Source organism: Stylophora pistillata, chromosome 4, assembly GCF_964205215.1.
Source record: "Stylophora pistillata chromosome 4, jaStyPist1.2, whole genome shotgun sequence".
Classification (NCBI taxonomy): Eukaryota; Metazoa; Cnidaria; class Anthozoa; order Scleractinia; family Pocilloporidae; genus Stylophora; species Stylophora pistillata.
In genome coordinates, this window is record NC_142522.1 from 483,236 (window position 1) to 496,663 (window position 13,428).

General features: G+C 36.8%; 1 protein-coding gene and 1 long non-coding RNA gene across 5 annotated transcripts in view; one reads left to right on the forward strand and one right to left on the reverse strand.

Moving 5' to 3' along the window:
* Positions 1–13,417, reverse strand: part of LOC111342105 (nephrocystin-1) — a 17,884-nt gene extending 4,467 nt beyond the window's left edge. The window contains exons 1-13 of one of the 4 annotated variants that reach the window (XM_022949184.2): positions 13,146–13,417; positions 12,914–12,987; positions 10,578–10,638; positions 9,860–9,934; positions 7,689–7,750; positions 7,034–7,120; positions 6,527–6,590; positions 6,214–6,308; positions 5,713–5,782; positions 5,437–5,506; positions 5,120–5,168; positions 4,465–4,510; positions 2,157–2,241 (exon numbers count right to left, since the gene is read on the reverse strand). In XM_022949184.2, the coding sequence (XP_022804919.1) occupies positions 2,157–2,241; positions 4,465–4,510; positions 5,120–5,168; positions 5,437–5,506; positions 5,713–5,782; positions 6,214–6,308; positions 6,527–6,590; positions 7,034–7,120; positions 7,689–7,750; positions 9,860–9,934; positions 10,578–10,638; positions 12,914–12,987; positions 13,146–13,229 (922 nt within the window). In that variant the 5' untranslated portion in view covers positions 13,230–13,417. Of the gene's footprint in view, positions 1–2,156; positions 2,242–4,464; positions 4,511–5,119; positions 5,169–5,436; positions 5,507–5,712; positions 5,783–6,213; positions 6,309–6,526; positions 6,591–7,033; positions 7,121–7,507; positions 7,567–7,688; positions 7,751–7,857; positions 7,972–8,593; positions 8,946–9,859; positions 9,935–10,577; positions 10,639–12,913; positions 12,988–13,145 lie in introns of those variants that run through there. The other 3 variants (XM_088757749.1, XM_088757750.1, XM_088757751.1) reach the window with 3 other exon arrangements.
* On the forward strand, positions 9,216–11,500 carry LOC148731960 (uncharacterized). Its single transcript, XR_016000289.1, has 2 exons — positions 9,216–9,776; positions 9,899–11,500. It is a non-coding gene; the product is annotated as an uncharacterized LOC148731960 (long non-coding RNA).
* Positions 13,418–13,428: the final 11 nt, after the last annotated feature.

Here is a 13,428-nt window from a genome sequence, read left to right on the forward strand (position 1 = left end):
CCAACAGTTTGTCAGTATTGATAGTCAAAGATCAGACTCTCTACTTATCAAGCGGGGGGTACCGCAAGGAAATGTCATAGGTCCCACACTGTTTTTGTTATTTGTGAATGACATTCCATTACATCTAACAAATTCAACGATGCATATTTACGCTGACGACACTACAATGACCGCAGGTGCGCATTTCTCGGATCTATGCTCGATGACCCAACTTTTAAATTCCAATCTTGATGCGGTTCAAAGATGGGCGTCTTGCAACAAAATGTTCATCAACAAGAAAAAAACAAAAGTCCCTTTTAGTGCACGGAAAGCGCTTTCCTGCTAAGCTGGATGAAGACACACCCCTACGCTTAGATGTCAAAATTGATTACTCTGTTATTGAACAAGTTTCTTCTCATATGATTTTAGGAGTAGTTATAGATAGCCAAATGAACTACAAATCGCACATTGGTGAATTACGCGAGAAACTTTCCAAACGATGAACGCGCAGATCTCTTGAAGCATTTTAGCCCGTTTCTTAAGCAACGTCAAAGGGAGACCTATTACAATGGTGTTATAAAGCGCACCCTCCTGTATGGGAGTATGATATGGAATAGCTGCAATGTCGAACAGCTCCAAAGTATTTTAAAACTTCAAAAAAGAGCGGCACGCATTATACTCGATGGTGAAAGACCTACGCCATCAGTCGTATTATTCAATAATCTAAACTGGCTCTCTTTTACCAAACAATCTCTAATAAAGAGATGTGCACTAGTGTACAAGCGGATCCACAACTATATTATGCCTAGTTATTTAAATAATCTATTAGTTAGAAATTCAGAAATTCATAATCGAGCCACTAGACATTCAAATATAAATCTGATGTGCCCCAAGTATAAACGAAAAACAGAAGGAGGTCGTACTTTCACTATTAGGACTATAAAGGACTGGAATTGCATGAATGCTAATAAAAGAGATAATGGCTCGCTAGCAAGTTTTAAGCACAATGCTTTTAAATCCTTTCTAGCTTAACAAAAGGCTGTGATGCGCCTTAGACTGTACTTTGTATATATGTATTACGTTGTTTTTTATTTTCTTAGTCATAATGTCTTCTATGAATTATTTATTATTTATAGCATAACGCGCGCGCTAGTCCTATCTAATTCCTATTGCGTTAACATGAACAAAATCTTTATGTACGCACAGCCGTGCTCAATAAAATGACGTGTGCAGTTTCAAAATAGCTCCAAAATTTCCGTCGTGTGAGTTCCTTAAGTTAGAGTTTCGGAAAGCGATATCAGTAAATGGAAGACCAACCAAACTCTTCTTTGGCTTTCGACCTTTCCGCAAGTAGTCAAGTCAACAAGCACAACGAAAACAAAACACAACAGGCCCATTTCCCGAATTCATCGGAACAGGAGCTGGAGAAAATTTTAGCTGAAAGACATTCAGCAAGCACTAAGAAGACTACAAATTGGTCAGTGGCGACTTTTAAAGGTAAACTTCTCTGTTGATGACGTTTATTTTTTTGGTTACATTTGTTAACTACCGAAAACCATTTAATTACAAAATCAACAAAACAATCGGAGACGCCAACATTTTCGGGAAACTTTCATTTCCAAAACATTACAAAAACGTCATTCGGCGCCCAAATTGTTTTCGTATGTTATAAAAGAATTGTTTCATGCTTTTAGCTGTGCGTATATCGAGTTATGGATGCACTTGGGAAGTTTAGAGAGCACTCAAGAAGCTAGAGTTGCTCTCGGCTGCACCTCGAGCAACTCTTACGCTTCTCTCGTGCTCTCCAAACTCCCCGCGTGCATCCATAACTCGATATACGCAGGCTAAGCACGAAACAATTCTTAAATCTCGTCTTTTTTGAATATGGTATATTTCATAGTTATTAGTTGTAGCATCTATAGTTGTAATTGTTTTGAGGGCCACAGAGTCATCAGTGTCTTAGGGCTACTGTTGAGTGTTTTTACTCTCTCTAAATAAAGCCTTTTACATTACTTTACTTTACTTTACTAAAGATAACAGAAATTCTCGTATTGCCACGCAGCCTCAGATAACTACTTCGCTATGACAAACTAGATGCTTTTGTCAGTGACATGTGAAGCAACATCTCACAGAAATCAAAATTTTAAACTCAGGGAATTTGCTTAAAAGGAACTTACCTTCTTTAGCCAGTTTTCCAAGCGTTGTTGATCTGAAACCACTTGGCATGGCACCCATGGCTTTCAAGACGTCTGTAGCACTTGCCTGAGATGAGGAAATCACATTCACAGTCAGATTCATTTTTTCACGTGTTTTTATTTTCTAGTTTTTCCTTTTGTTTTGTGAAAGTCCAAAGTCCAACGGCAGCTGGAAGGGTATTGAGCTGGATTGTTAGTTTCAGGGTGCCCCGGATCAGTGTGACATAAAAGTCACGCAAACGCAACACTTAAAATAACAAAGGCTGATAGGTTCGAAAGAAACTGTTTGGGGCTGCGTCGGTGGGGGTAACGAAATAATTTGGATATATCAACAAAGTTGAAATGGTAAATTGGCCACCGTAACGATTACAAAAGCTGACGTTTCGAGCGTTAGCCCTTCGTCGGAGCGAATACAGGAATTGTGGGTTGTGTGTGCTTTTAAAGGCAGAAAATGGAGCTACGTTATTGGTGGGAACATGGCAACGAGAAAAACAAGAATAAATTAGTGGAATGAAAAGCGTTCGTTGATCCCTGTGGGATTTAGACTGCCGATTTGAAAGATGAGCTTTCGTTCAAGATTTTTACGGCTTTCCTTGCTACCTAAGTGTAAGGAAAGACCGCAGATTGCCATATGTTGCTTAGAATGATTAGGTAAATTAAAATGCGTAGCGACTGGTTTCGATGTGTCCTTGTCATTGTCAATGACAAGGACACATCGACAGGACACATATTATAAGGACACATATTTTAAAGGACACATATTATAAACCCTCATTTGGAATTCAAAAGCTATTCACATAGGTCGCCTGCATAATCTTATTCACCAAGGTCATAAGCAAAATTAGCAAAAAAAAAAATATATATTGTACGACATATTATTGCAGAACAAGTTACACGCTACAGAAATGAGCAACCAGATCAAGACAACGGGTTGTTGAAATAATAACTGGACAAATATTCTGTTTTGTATCTTTTAGAACTGGTACTTACTTCGGCCCAAGCAAAGCCATTCTAACAATTATTTTCTGTAGAACGGGACATACTATCTACTACTTTGAAAATTGTTAGTTCTGTATTGGGTTTTTACATATGTTTAAATTCATACAGACAATCGTGAATTGTTTATTTTACCAACGTTTTATTCCAGAGAGGCAGCCGACACTACTACAAAAGACGAATTTTGCTCGGAATAAATATAACCAATTACTTTCACTGGCTGAATGTCGTACTGTCCGATTTTAACGAATAAAATCTATCCAATGTCTGTTGCAAAGATGGCAGCATCGTTTGGCTACTGATCCCATTCGCAGCAAAATGTCACGACAAACTAAACGAAAATTGGACTCGCTTTTAGACCAATTAAATAGAAAACATCAATACGAACTGAATAAGCTGGAAAGAATAAAAAAGAGAAGGCGAAAGCTGTCTTCATAAATAAATGTTACTGCCATCAGTCTAACAATTAATCGAATTCCTCCTGTGAATCTAAATCTTGTACCGTAAAGTAGAGAGGTTGTATTAAGCAGAAGAAAACGCAAAACCAATTTAAAGAGCGCTAAAATACCTCTTTAAACTTATAAATTGTAGCGCCGTTTGCCATACTTGAAGACAAAGCCAACTTCAGCTCCACAAAAGCAGCCGACGAAAAGGGAGAAGAGATACAAACCTTTTGTTTTGAAATTGAGCTAAAAAAAGCAACGTCACAATTAAGCGTGTCACGCGCACTTTAAACAGGAGCGGAGAGCTGTAATTTCTTTTTTTTTTAAACAAGATGGAAAACCAGCTTTCATTTGACGTAAACTTACGACAATTGCCTTGATAGACCTAAACACCATTTGATAGGAAATAAAAATGATCGCCTTTCCTCAAAAGAACAACGGAACCTTTTAAAGAGTTTAGTTTATACGGCTTGGTATTTACACAGTTGTAACTGATCAGAGCCAGCTGGTACACCAAACAGAGAGACACTGGAAACTGATGGTGAAGGGAAAGCTAAGAGGCACTTATTCTACAAACCGGATCTTCATTCACTCTCATCGTAGCTACCTGTAAAGCCAACAACCAGTTTGAAAAATATGCGCATGCTCTTTAAATGCATCAAGGCACGAAAAACTATTGTGATTGTTGGTCGTCTAGTTTGAAGCTCGGATTGAGTTGCGTTTTCCAGATAATCTATTTCTTAACACCAATCCCTGGAGAACATTCATCAATAATACAATGTTAAGAACAAAACTAAACAAAATAAATTAAAAACACACTAACAAATTACAGCGCAAAACAGAATTAATACCTGTTGAGTAGAACCTCTGGCTAGACTTTTCCACAAATCCAATCCACTGGAAAAATCCCAAAAGGATAAAATTCAAGTTGGTTAAACAAGTCAACCTCACTAGGTCTATGCTGGTCGAGATCAACCTCACTTGGTCTATGCCGGTGGATATCAACCTCACTAGGTCTATTCTGGTGGATATCAACCTCACCAGGTCTTTTGGTGGATATCAACCTCACCAGGTCTATGCTGGTGGATATCAACCTCACTAGGTCTTTTGGTGGATATCAACCTCACTAGGTCTTACGGTGGATATCAACCTTACCAGGTCTATGCTGATGGATATCACCCTCACTAGGTCTTTTGGTGGATATGCTGGTGTATCTGTCTTGCACTTACACTTAGCCTTTCCCAGGTGTTCAGTTGGAAAATGGAAAGCGACGTCATCGCAAGGCAAAAAAGGAGGAAGTATTGGAACAGGCTGTCTCCCGTACCCTGTTTACTGACTGAACGCTTGGAAGAAGCAAATTTGCAGTCTTGGAGGTTGTGTATTCTGACGAAATTCCTCAACTCATCGAGAAAATTTGAATCAATATTTCCCGTTTCACCAACTCGTATAATTTAAGATCAGCTTTGGATAGCAAAGTTGTTATCAAAGTCATAATCACTTCTTCACCTTCTTTTCCTGGTGGAAAACTCCGAAACTTTACTTGCTGACTCTGCAACTGACAACGAAAAGAAAATATGATCAAACCTGAATTGTTGTTCTTTTGGTTTTAATAAGTACCTTTACAACTCAAATTTATAAAGGTGAATCAAAGAAGCCTTTCCTACAAAACGAAAGAGGCCGAGAGTCAGGTAGAAAAAAAAGCTTGTCTGCAATGACTAGATTCTGTGAATGCTTTTGTGGAGTAAAAGGAGAAGGTTTCGTTTGTACACACCTATCCGAAATGTTTTCGGATCCCTAGATTCTCATTGCAAAACTAACCATACCATTCTCGATTTCAGCAGATTTCTCAACCCTATGTTTCTCTGGCGAGGTTTCTTCGTTTTCTTCGATAATCTAAACAGGATAAAAATAAATCAAACGAAGTGAAATATTGTAAAATACAAACAAAAACACGAAAATATCCACCAAAATGATAGACGAGAGTAAATCCACAGGATTTTCAAATTCGATTGCAGCGGTCATTGTTGCCAATGGTTGTTGTTTATGTACCATTACCACTGCTGCTGTTGTTTACATAGAAAAAGAAAACAACTGATTACCTTGAGAAGAGTTTTGGGGACAACACCTAGCTTGCCCGCAGCGTTTTCTGCTTCCCACCACCCATCCTCACTGATATTTACAAAAGAGACAAAAATAAAAGCTCAAGTCACATTGATCACTGAATTTAAACTCAAGTCGAATAATGACCAATTTTTACTTTCACGCTATCGAGTTTTATCTCTGAAGTGATCGAGACAGTAACCAGGTCCATTTTATTTACCTTTTTTTTTCTGATTTCCTGCAGACAAATATTTCACAAAAAATTCGTTCGACTTAAATAGGTATCGTCTTGCCAATGTATATACATTACCTCGGTAACGAAACCAAAGGCATAACATGTGTCCCTCGCTATATTTGGTGCGCATGAGTATGTAATTAAAAGGACACACATTTGTAGCTCGACCATGCAACATAATACAGCTCCCCTCCCCTGAAGTCTAACGTTCCTCCTCTAGACCTCAGGGTAGATTGAGTGTAACTTATAATGGCTACGACTGTACCTTGTTTTTATGACTGTTAGAATTTCTCCCTTCTTAAAGCTGAGATCGCCATCCTGCTCGCCTGTGAAATCGCTCAGTGCCTGGACCTTGCGGACCTACGTGAATTTCAGAGAAACAAATTCAGGACTGATCAGCTGATACGATTAGATGGGTTCCATCAAGAAGGTGCATTACCTTCATCATCCTCTAACGGATGCCGCAAATTTGTATGTCCTGCTGGCTCCTTATGTCACCGATCCTTGACTATTCGAATTTTATAATTTCTTGTGGGAAAACTGTTAAGATTACAACCTCCAGATCTAAAATTACCCACCATAACAACGTTGGAGGTAGTGTCCTCCTCACTTTCATCATCTTCATCTTCATCGTCGTCTTCACTTTAAGATAGTGAAGGAAAAAAAAAAACATGATAAATGGAAGAAAATGAAAACATTTAGTAGTTAGGTGTATAATTCAAATTTCATTGTGAAATTTGCATCAAGATCGCTCTTTGAAGTTTTCAAGGCAATCCATCAAAGCAGAACGCGCCCAAGCGATCCAGTCAGTATTCCACTTTCATCCAGCTGCTGTTTGTCATATTGATCGATCATTCAATTGACTGCGAGCAGTCCTTTCTGCCTACTCGTCGAGCGCCTCACTCTATCTAAGAGCTCCCCGCGGCGCGCTGACATAATTTTTTTCGCTGTTTTTTTTTTTTTTTCTTTTTTTACTCGCAGCAAGGACTTAGACGAAAAGAAGGGACAGCTCGTAGTCAAACCATCCAATGATCAAGTATTGCCTTATAGGTGCGTTCCAGAGTATATTGTATTGAGACAGTCACCTATCGGGCATGCGCGTGTCATCATCATCAGCTTTGTCCGTCAGCAAGTCACTGTTGGAGGCACCAACATCACCTTCTTGCATCTTTCTGAAAAGTTAACAAAATTAAATTCGTTATCATCATCATGGACACTAAATGAGGACCAGCAACTTATTTCATCCAAGATTAATCACTCCAGAGACGCTCTGAGAAAGTGTTTCAAAGGGACCAACAGTATTTTTTTTTTCAATTTTTTGATTGAATACAGACGTTCGTTGAGATATTCAATCGCGATTCCGTTAATCCTTTTTGGTGAATTTTAGCCCTTAAGGTAATCTTGTGTTCTTGATGCATGCTATAATAAACCATTCTAATTACTTTTCTTGTTTCATAATGACAATAATAAACCCTGTTCAGCGTTTAGGAAATTATGTTTATGACACAAGTTAAAACGCAAAAAGCATATACTCGAAATAGCGGACTACTTTAAAATACCCCAGAAAGGATACGGATGGCCAAATATTGCTTCAAATTGCTCCGACATACATCAACTGACAAAGAATTTCAGAAGTCTATTTAAGGTCGGCTGAGTTCGTTGAGTAGGAGGAAAGAAAACAAAAGATCCTTGTGTTTTGATCTATTCATTTGCATGTCTAAATCAACATGTTTGCCATACCTGAAATAATCCTCTTCGACTTCATCGGGTTCAAGCTGTTCAGATATTCTGTCCAGTTTGCTCTGCGAAACAAAAAACAAGAACCAAAACAGTTCCGTTACGCTTGAAAAAATCCTCCGAAGGTCTTACATCATTTGTGGCGACATCACTCCAGCAGAAGAACAATTACCACATTTCTTAGCAACGCATTCCAACTTTGTTGTAAACATCTTCTTTGTTCGACTCAATAAACAATCAACGTACGTATTTCAATGTTTTTCTAATGCCGAATTATTCGATGCTTGCTAATTGGCATATTTCTCAGTTTAATTATAGAAAAGGCACATTAATTATGCAAAGGCTGTGTTAGTTTCCGCTTTCGTTGGTTCTATGATAATAAATATAACATTTTTAAATGCAATTCGGTGAAATATAACGACAAAATAAACCTTTCCCACATTTGAAAGATTTTACTAGACCGGTACGAACCTTCTCACATCAGTTTATCTTCAGTGTGAAGATTTTCGCTAAAATATTGAAAATCATATCGAAGTGTACTCGTGTTTCTTCAACGAAAACGTAAACGCTCAGCAAAGCAGTCATGAAGTTAACCGGAATTAAGAATAAAATATTTCGGACAAAAACGCAAGCGTTTAAATAGCGGATGAAGGAGTTCGTTGACGGAAACTTCCAAGCGTTCAGTTAAAGATGTTTATTGTGCCACATGGCATTAAACGTTACATTTAGAAGACTTTGATAAGACACAGGTTAATCGAAAGTCGTAAGGTAAGAAGAAAAACAAAAGGCTATTTCCTATAAGCATGGAACGAATGCACCTTTATCTATTAAAATATCTTGTGGGTAATACATTGCAGGTCGTTTGAATTTACGTTACGCCTTTAGTTTAAACACTGAATCTTGCAAACCTCGTAAGTGTGAAACAAAGACTTTTGCATTGCCCTTCTTCTAAGAAATAATCCTCACTTCATGTGGTTGTAAAAGCTCCTTAACATTGAGTTACCACTGCTGAAAGCTTGCTAAAGGATATCAGCTGAAGATATTGCTTCTTGATAAATACATGCAAACAGTTTGTTGTCAAAAAGTAACTAAAGCTCTAAATGTTTCTGGCGGTACTCCCCAAAAAAATTGGTTAAAACGAATTTAAATCGTATTTTGGTACAGCACAACAACAAATGACACCGTTTGAGATGTTAGTTCGATTTGCTCAAGCTGTCGCCTTAGAGCTTCGCAGGTGTTTTCAAAAACAAATTCTACCTCAGGAAATTTATTATCGTTAATGCTTTTTGAATTCTTGATCTTTCGAGTGGCTTCAATATGAGGGTCGAAATTAAGTTGAAGTAAATTTCTTTTTGTCATAAGTTGAGCTGTGATTGGTCCCGAAAACAGGCGCTTGTTTGTCAACCAATCAAATATACGACAATAAAACCAAACACTCGCGATACGTCAATTATGTTTTCCCGCGCAGAGCAAATGACGTCAGTTCTGGTTAGCTCATAATGAGTTTACGTTTTTTGTTATTAACGACGGTTTTGGTTTAAGTTCTAGTCGCTTCCTTTGGAACGTAGCAAAAGACGACAACTGGCCGTTAAAAAATAATGATTACAGCGCTGTGTCAACAATGACAAAAGATGAGTTGTAAATAAAAATGCTGATCGTTTTGTCATCTAGTCATGAGTGTGTGACGAAGAAACATGTGAGTTCCCCTTGAGGAATCAAGCCTCAAACTTCAGAATTTGTTGGACCAAAGCCTAAAGAACTTGTTGGTAAGGTCATAGATGAGGCTTGATACCAAACTTGATAAACAAACAATGCTGCAGCTTTTCTCAGAGTTGTCCAGAAACTCAATACAAAACACATCTAAGACATTTTCCCTCATATTTACTTGAAAAGGAGCTTCTTTTTCTAATATCTCTGGAGTACTTGCTAAGTTATGTGATGGCACTGGCATTTACAGGATTATCCAAAAGGTGGGGAGAAGGCAAAATTTAACCCCAGCATCTCAACCATATTTAGGGGCAGAACAGATAATTGTAAATTATCACACTTTTGACAATACAGGAGCCACCTAACCAGTGCTCTATGATGTTTGTAAGTATAACTTCGTAAATACCTCAAAATAAATATGATCTGTAGTGTTAAGATTTTGTAAAATAGTTTTTTTCTGTCAGTACCTTCAAATTTTCCAGCTTTTGTTGTTCTTTCCTTTTCAGTAGATTAAAATCTTGTGAAGAGCCCTCATTATCAGCCTGACAACATGATGATTAAGAGAAAAAAAAGTCTTAACTACAAACTACACTGATATCAGTAACTAAACCAAGCTGATGGTAGTCTCTATCACAACCACAGTCAGGTCTCTTTATGCAACACAAGGCCAACATCAACAGAGACAGTTCATGGTAAATGCTAGAATCATGTTTTCCCACGATGAAGAAACATAACAATTTGAGGGCAATTCAGCAGTAAAACACTAGGCAAATATGTAATGTTGATGTGCCAATCACAGCTCTCAAAAAATCTACCAATCACACCAAGGCATAATAATTCATGAAATGATGCCTTAATTAAGTTTAGCTTGTTTGATTGCATGACTAAATTAATCTTGAACCAGTTTAGTTTCTAAAGGTTGTTGCCTTAGCATGACAGAAACAGACTTAATATCAAAGAAAAGACCTATCAAGACTGGGTTGTCTAACCTCTTCATGACTTGCCATATAATATCATATGATTACAAAGTAAACCATACCAGTATTTTAAAACCTTTTTTACACCAGAGTAATCACAGCAGACATACTATTCAAAAGCTAAAATAATAAAAATGATGATGATAATGATGATGATGATGATGATAATTCAACATGACGACAAAAGTAAAGAAACTTGATTCCACACCTTGGAAAGGCTAGAGAGCTGACTGGACAGTTCTTCAATTTCTGCCCTTAAATGTTCACAGCTGAAAGAAGAGAATTCACCCAGCAAAATTACAAATCTCACATTTCATATGTAGCAGATACAATTTTTCACATAGAATTTGTAAAACTTTGTGTAGTTTTAAATTTTCATTTGGATCTCATATAAACTAAGGTAATCCATGAAAAATTTCATGGATGCCACATTCATTCACACATTTTTCTTAAGGTGGCCGTACACAGTTTTCATGAAAGCGTTTGCTGATGCAATTCAGCACGCACTCAAGGATTCCAAAAAACAAACATGCCGTCAATAGAGCCGTCATTTTATTGACTTAACACATACCCTCACTATCAGTGCTATTTTTCTCTATAGTTGGCTTTAATCTTTTATTACAAAGATATGTTCGAAAAGTTAACGGTGCAAAGAACACAGCAGTTCTCAGCTTTTTCGTCATTACCGAAAGAACCCAGTCAAATGCAACACATGGATAGTAAGTAAAAAAATTGGGATTGAATGGAAAATTGCTCTCTTAGAAATATGCCTATTTCTTGAGAACCACTCATTAGAATTCAAGATATTTGGCACGAAAATACTTTAGGAAATAAGTAACTGGAGTATCGAAAAAAATTAATGTTAAACAAAGGAAATTCTAGATAATCAAGTGAACCTTCAACAAAGGACAATTAAAGATCTCTCTGTTAAATTGTTCATAAAATGGTGTTATAACTTGTGAGTACTGTTACAAGCTCGTAGCATACAAATTATAAAGGAAATCTAATGACTAGATTTTATACAAACAAAACTGATTTTAATTGCCTGTTTATAATTTATTCATGTCGCCATGGCAATGGCACATACATCAGCTTACCTATCGAAAAAACAAAGTTTGTGTTGTTAACTTGCTTGCTGCCAGTTTTGGTGACCGAGAGATCAAGGGTTTTAGAGAAAATGGTGAAAGAAACACAGGTACCAAAAACTGTGTTCAGCCACTTTAAATGATAATCTTTACCCATCACAAACAATAACTTTCAAACACTAATTTTTCATGAAATTGTCAATAATATTCTAATGTGAAGCAATAATTAAGAAATCTATAAGTAAATTTAGGTTAGGTATAAATTCAACTGTCTCGGATAGGCACTGCACCAAACTAGGAGACTTGAGTCTTGCCCTACCCCGTCTTTGCCTTGAATTTTTTTTTTTTTTTTTTTTTTCAAGTAGAATATTCAATTTTCTTTAAAAGGAGCACTCTGATGAAACCACCCAATAATCTGAAAATGCGAAAAAGTCAGTTATTTCATTATAATATGAATTTTTAGTGATTAATAAAGCCTTTTCAATAATAATTTTAGTTGAAAGTCAATTCTAGGGCGAGAAATTACGATTTGAAAACCGTTCGGCCATTAATTTTTGTAATCACTTCGCAGGCTCAAGAAGACTGGCGCGAGTTTGGAGATTACTCATTTGACACGCCGTGCTCGTTGCTAATTTTCAAAAACAGTATTTTGATCGTCTATATTGCTTTTTATAACACTAAAACTAAGACTATTTCACTAAATTTCATGAGGTTTCCGTATAAATATTAAAGTGTGTTGAGTAATCTACGTCACAATGGGAGTGATCATGACGTAGATTACTCATTTGACACACCCTGATCGTGGCTAATTTTCAAAACCAGTATTTTGATCGTATATATTGCTTTTTATAACACCAAGACTAAGACTATTTCACTAAATTTCACGAGGTTTCCGTATAAATATAAAAGTGTGTTGAGCAATCTACGTCACAATGGGAGTGACCGCTGACCAAAGATAAGTTGGCCATGATTACAAAAATTAATGGCAGAACGGTTTTCAAATCGTAATTTCTTGCCCTAGAATTGACTTTCAACTAAAATTATTATTCAAAAGGCTTTACTAATCACTAAAAATTCATATGATAATGAAATAATTGAATTTTTTGGGTTTTCAAATTATAGGGTGGTTTCATCAGAGTGCTCCTTTAACTTCCCTGACAATTGCCATAGATGGGCAAAAGATTGGAAAAAAGAGAAATACAGTAGCTTATGGCCTCAATAGAGTCTTCAACTTAATAAACATGCTACTAAAGGACAACTACCAACATTTATTTTTTTCAAGATTCAAACTTCAGTTGCTACACATCTACAGCTGACCCTCACAGCTCTAAGCAATGGCAGTAGCTGTGACAAAGAGTGCTCAACAAGTGGTCATACTACCATTTAGGGTTTTTATTGAGGATAGCTCCATCCAGATTGTGATAACTTAATTACTTGAAAATATCAATGTAGTACCCACTTGTCATAATTGTCCTTTCTCTCTGGTGATGTAATTGACGATGAACCATCCAAACGATCGTTAAATTCATCAACCTCAAATATGAATTTGAAATCAAATTACTTAAATCAACGTATTGCAAACTATGTTTTGATCAAGGAAAAGCAATGAATTACTGTCTTGTAAATATAGTGTGAGATCAGACCTCGTTAACATCAAATTTACAGTAAACATCGCATCTTCTCAAGCTTACCCTTCGAGAAATAGAATTCACCCTATTCTGCACCGATCCAAATCCGCCTGTCTTCGACGATTTATTCACTTTATTTCGAGACATTTGGGTAAATTGTTCTTAATTAATCAAAAACACAGTGATTCAAACATAAATAAAGGAATATAAGATCAGCATAAAATAAAAGTCAATTGTTACTCCACTAAGTCGAAGTTTCCGCCATTTTTAATCACACTCGAACCCAGGCATCTCGCTTTATAAGGATACGAAGGAGCACCCAGGCCTTCTGTTGGCTTGCTCTTCA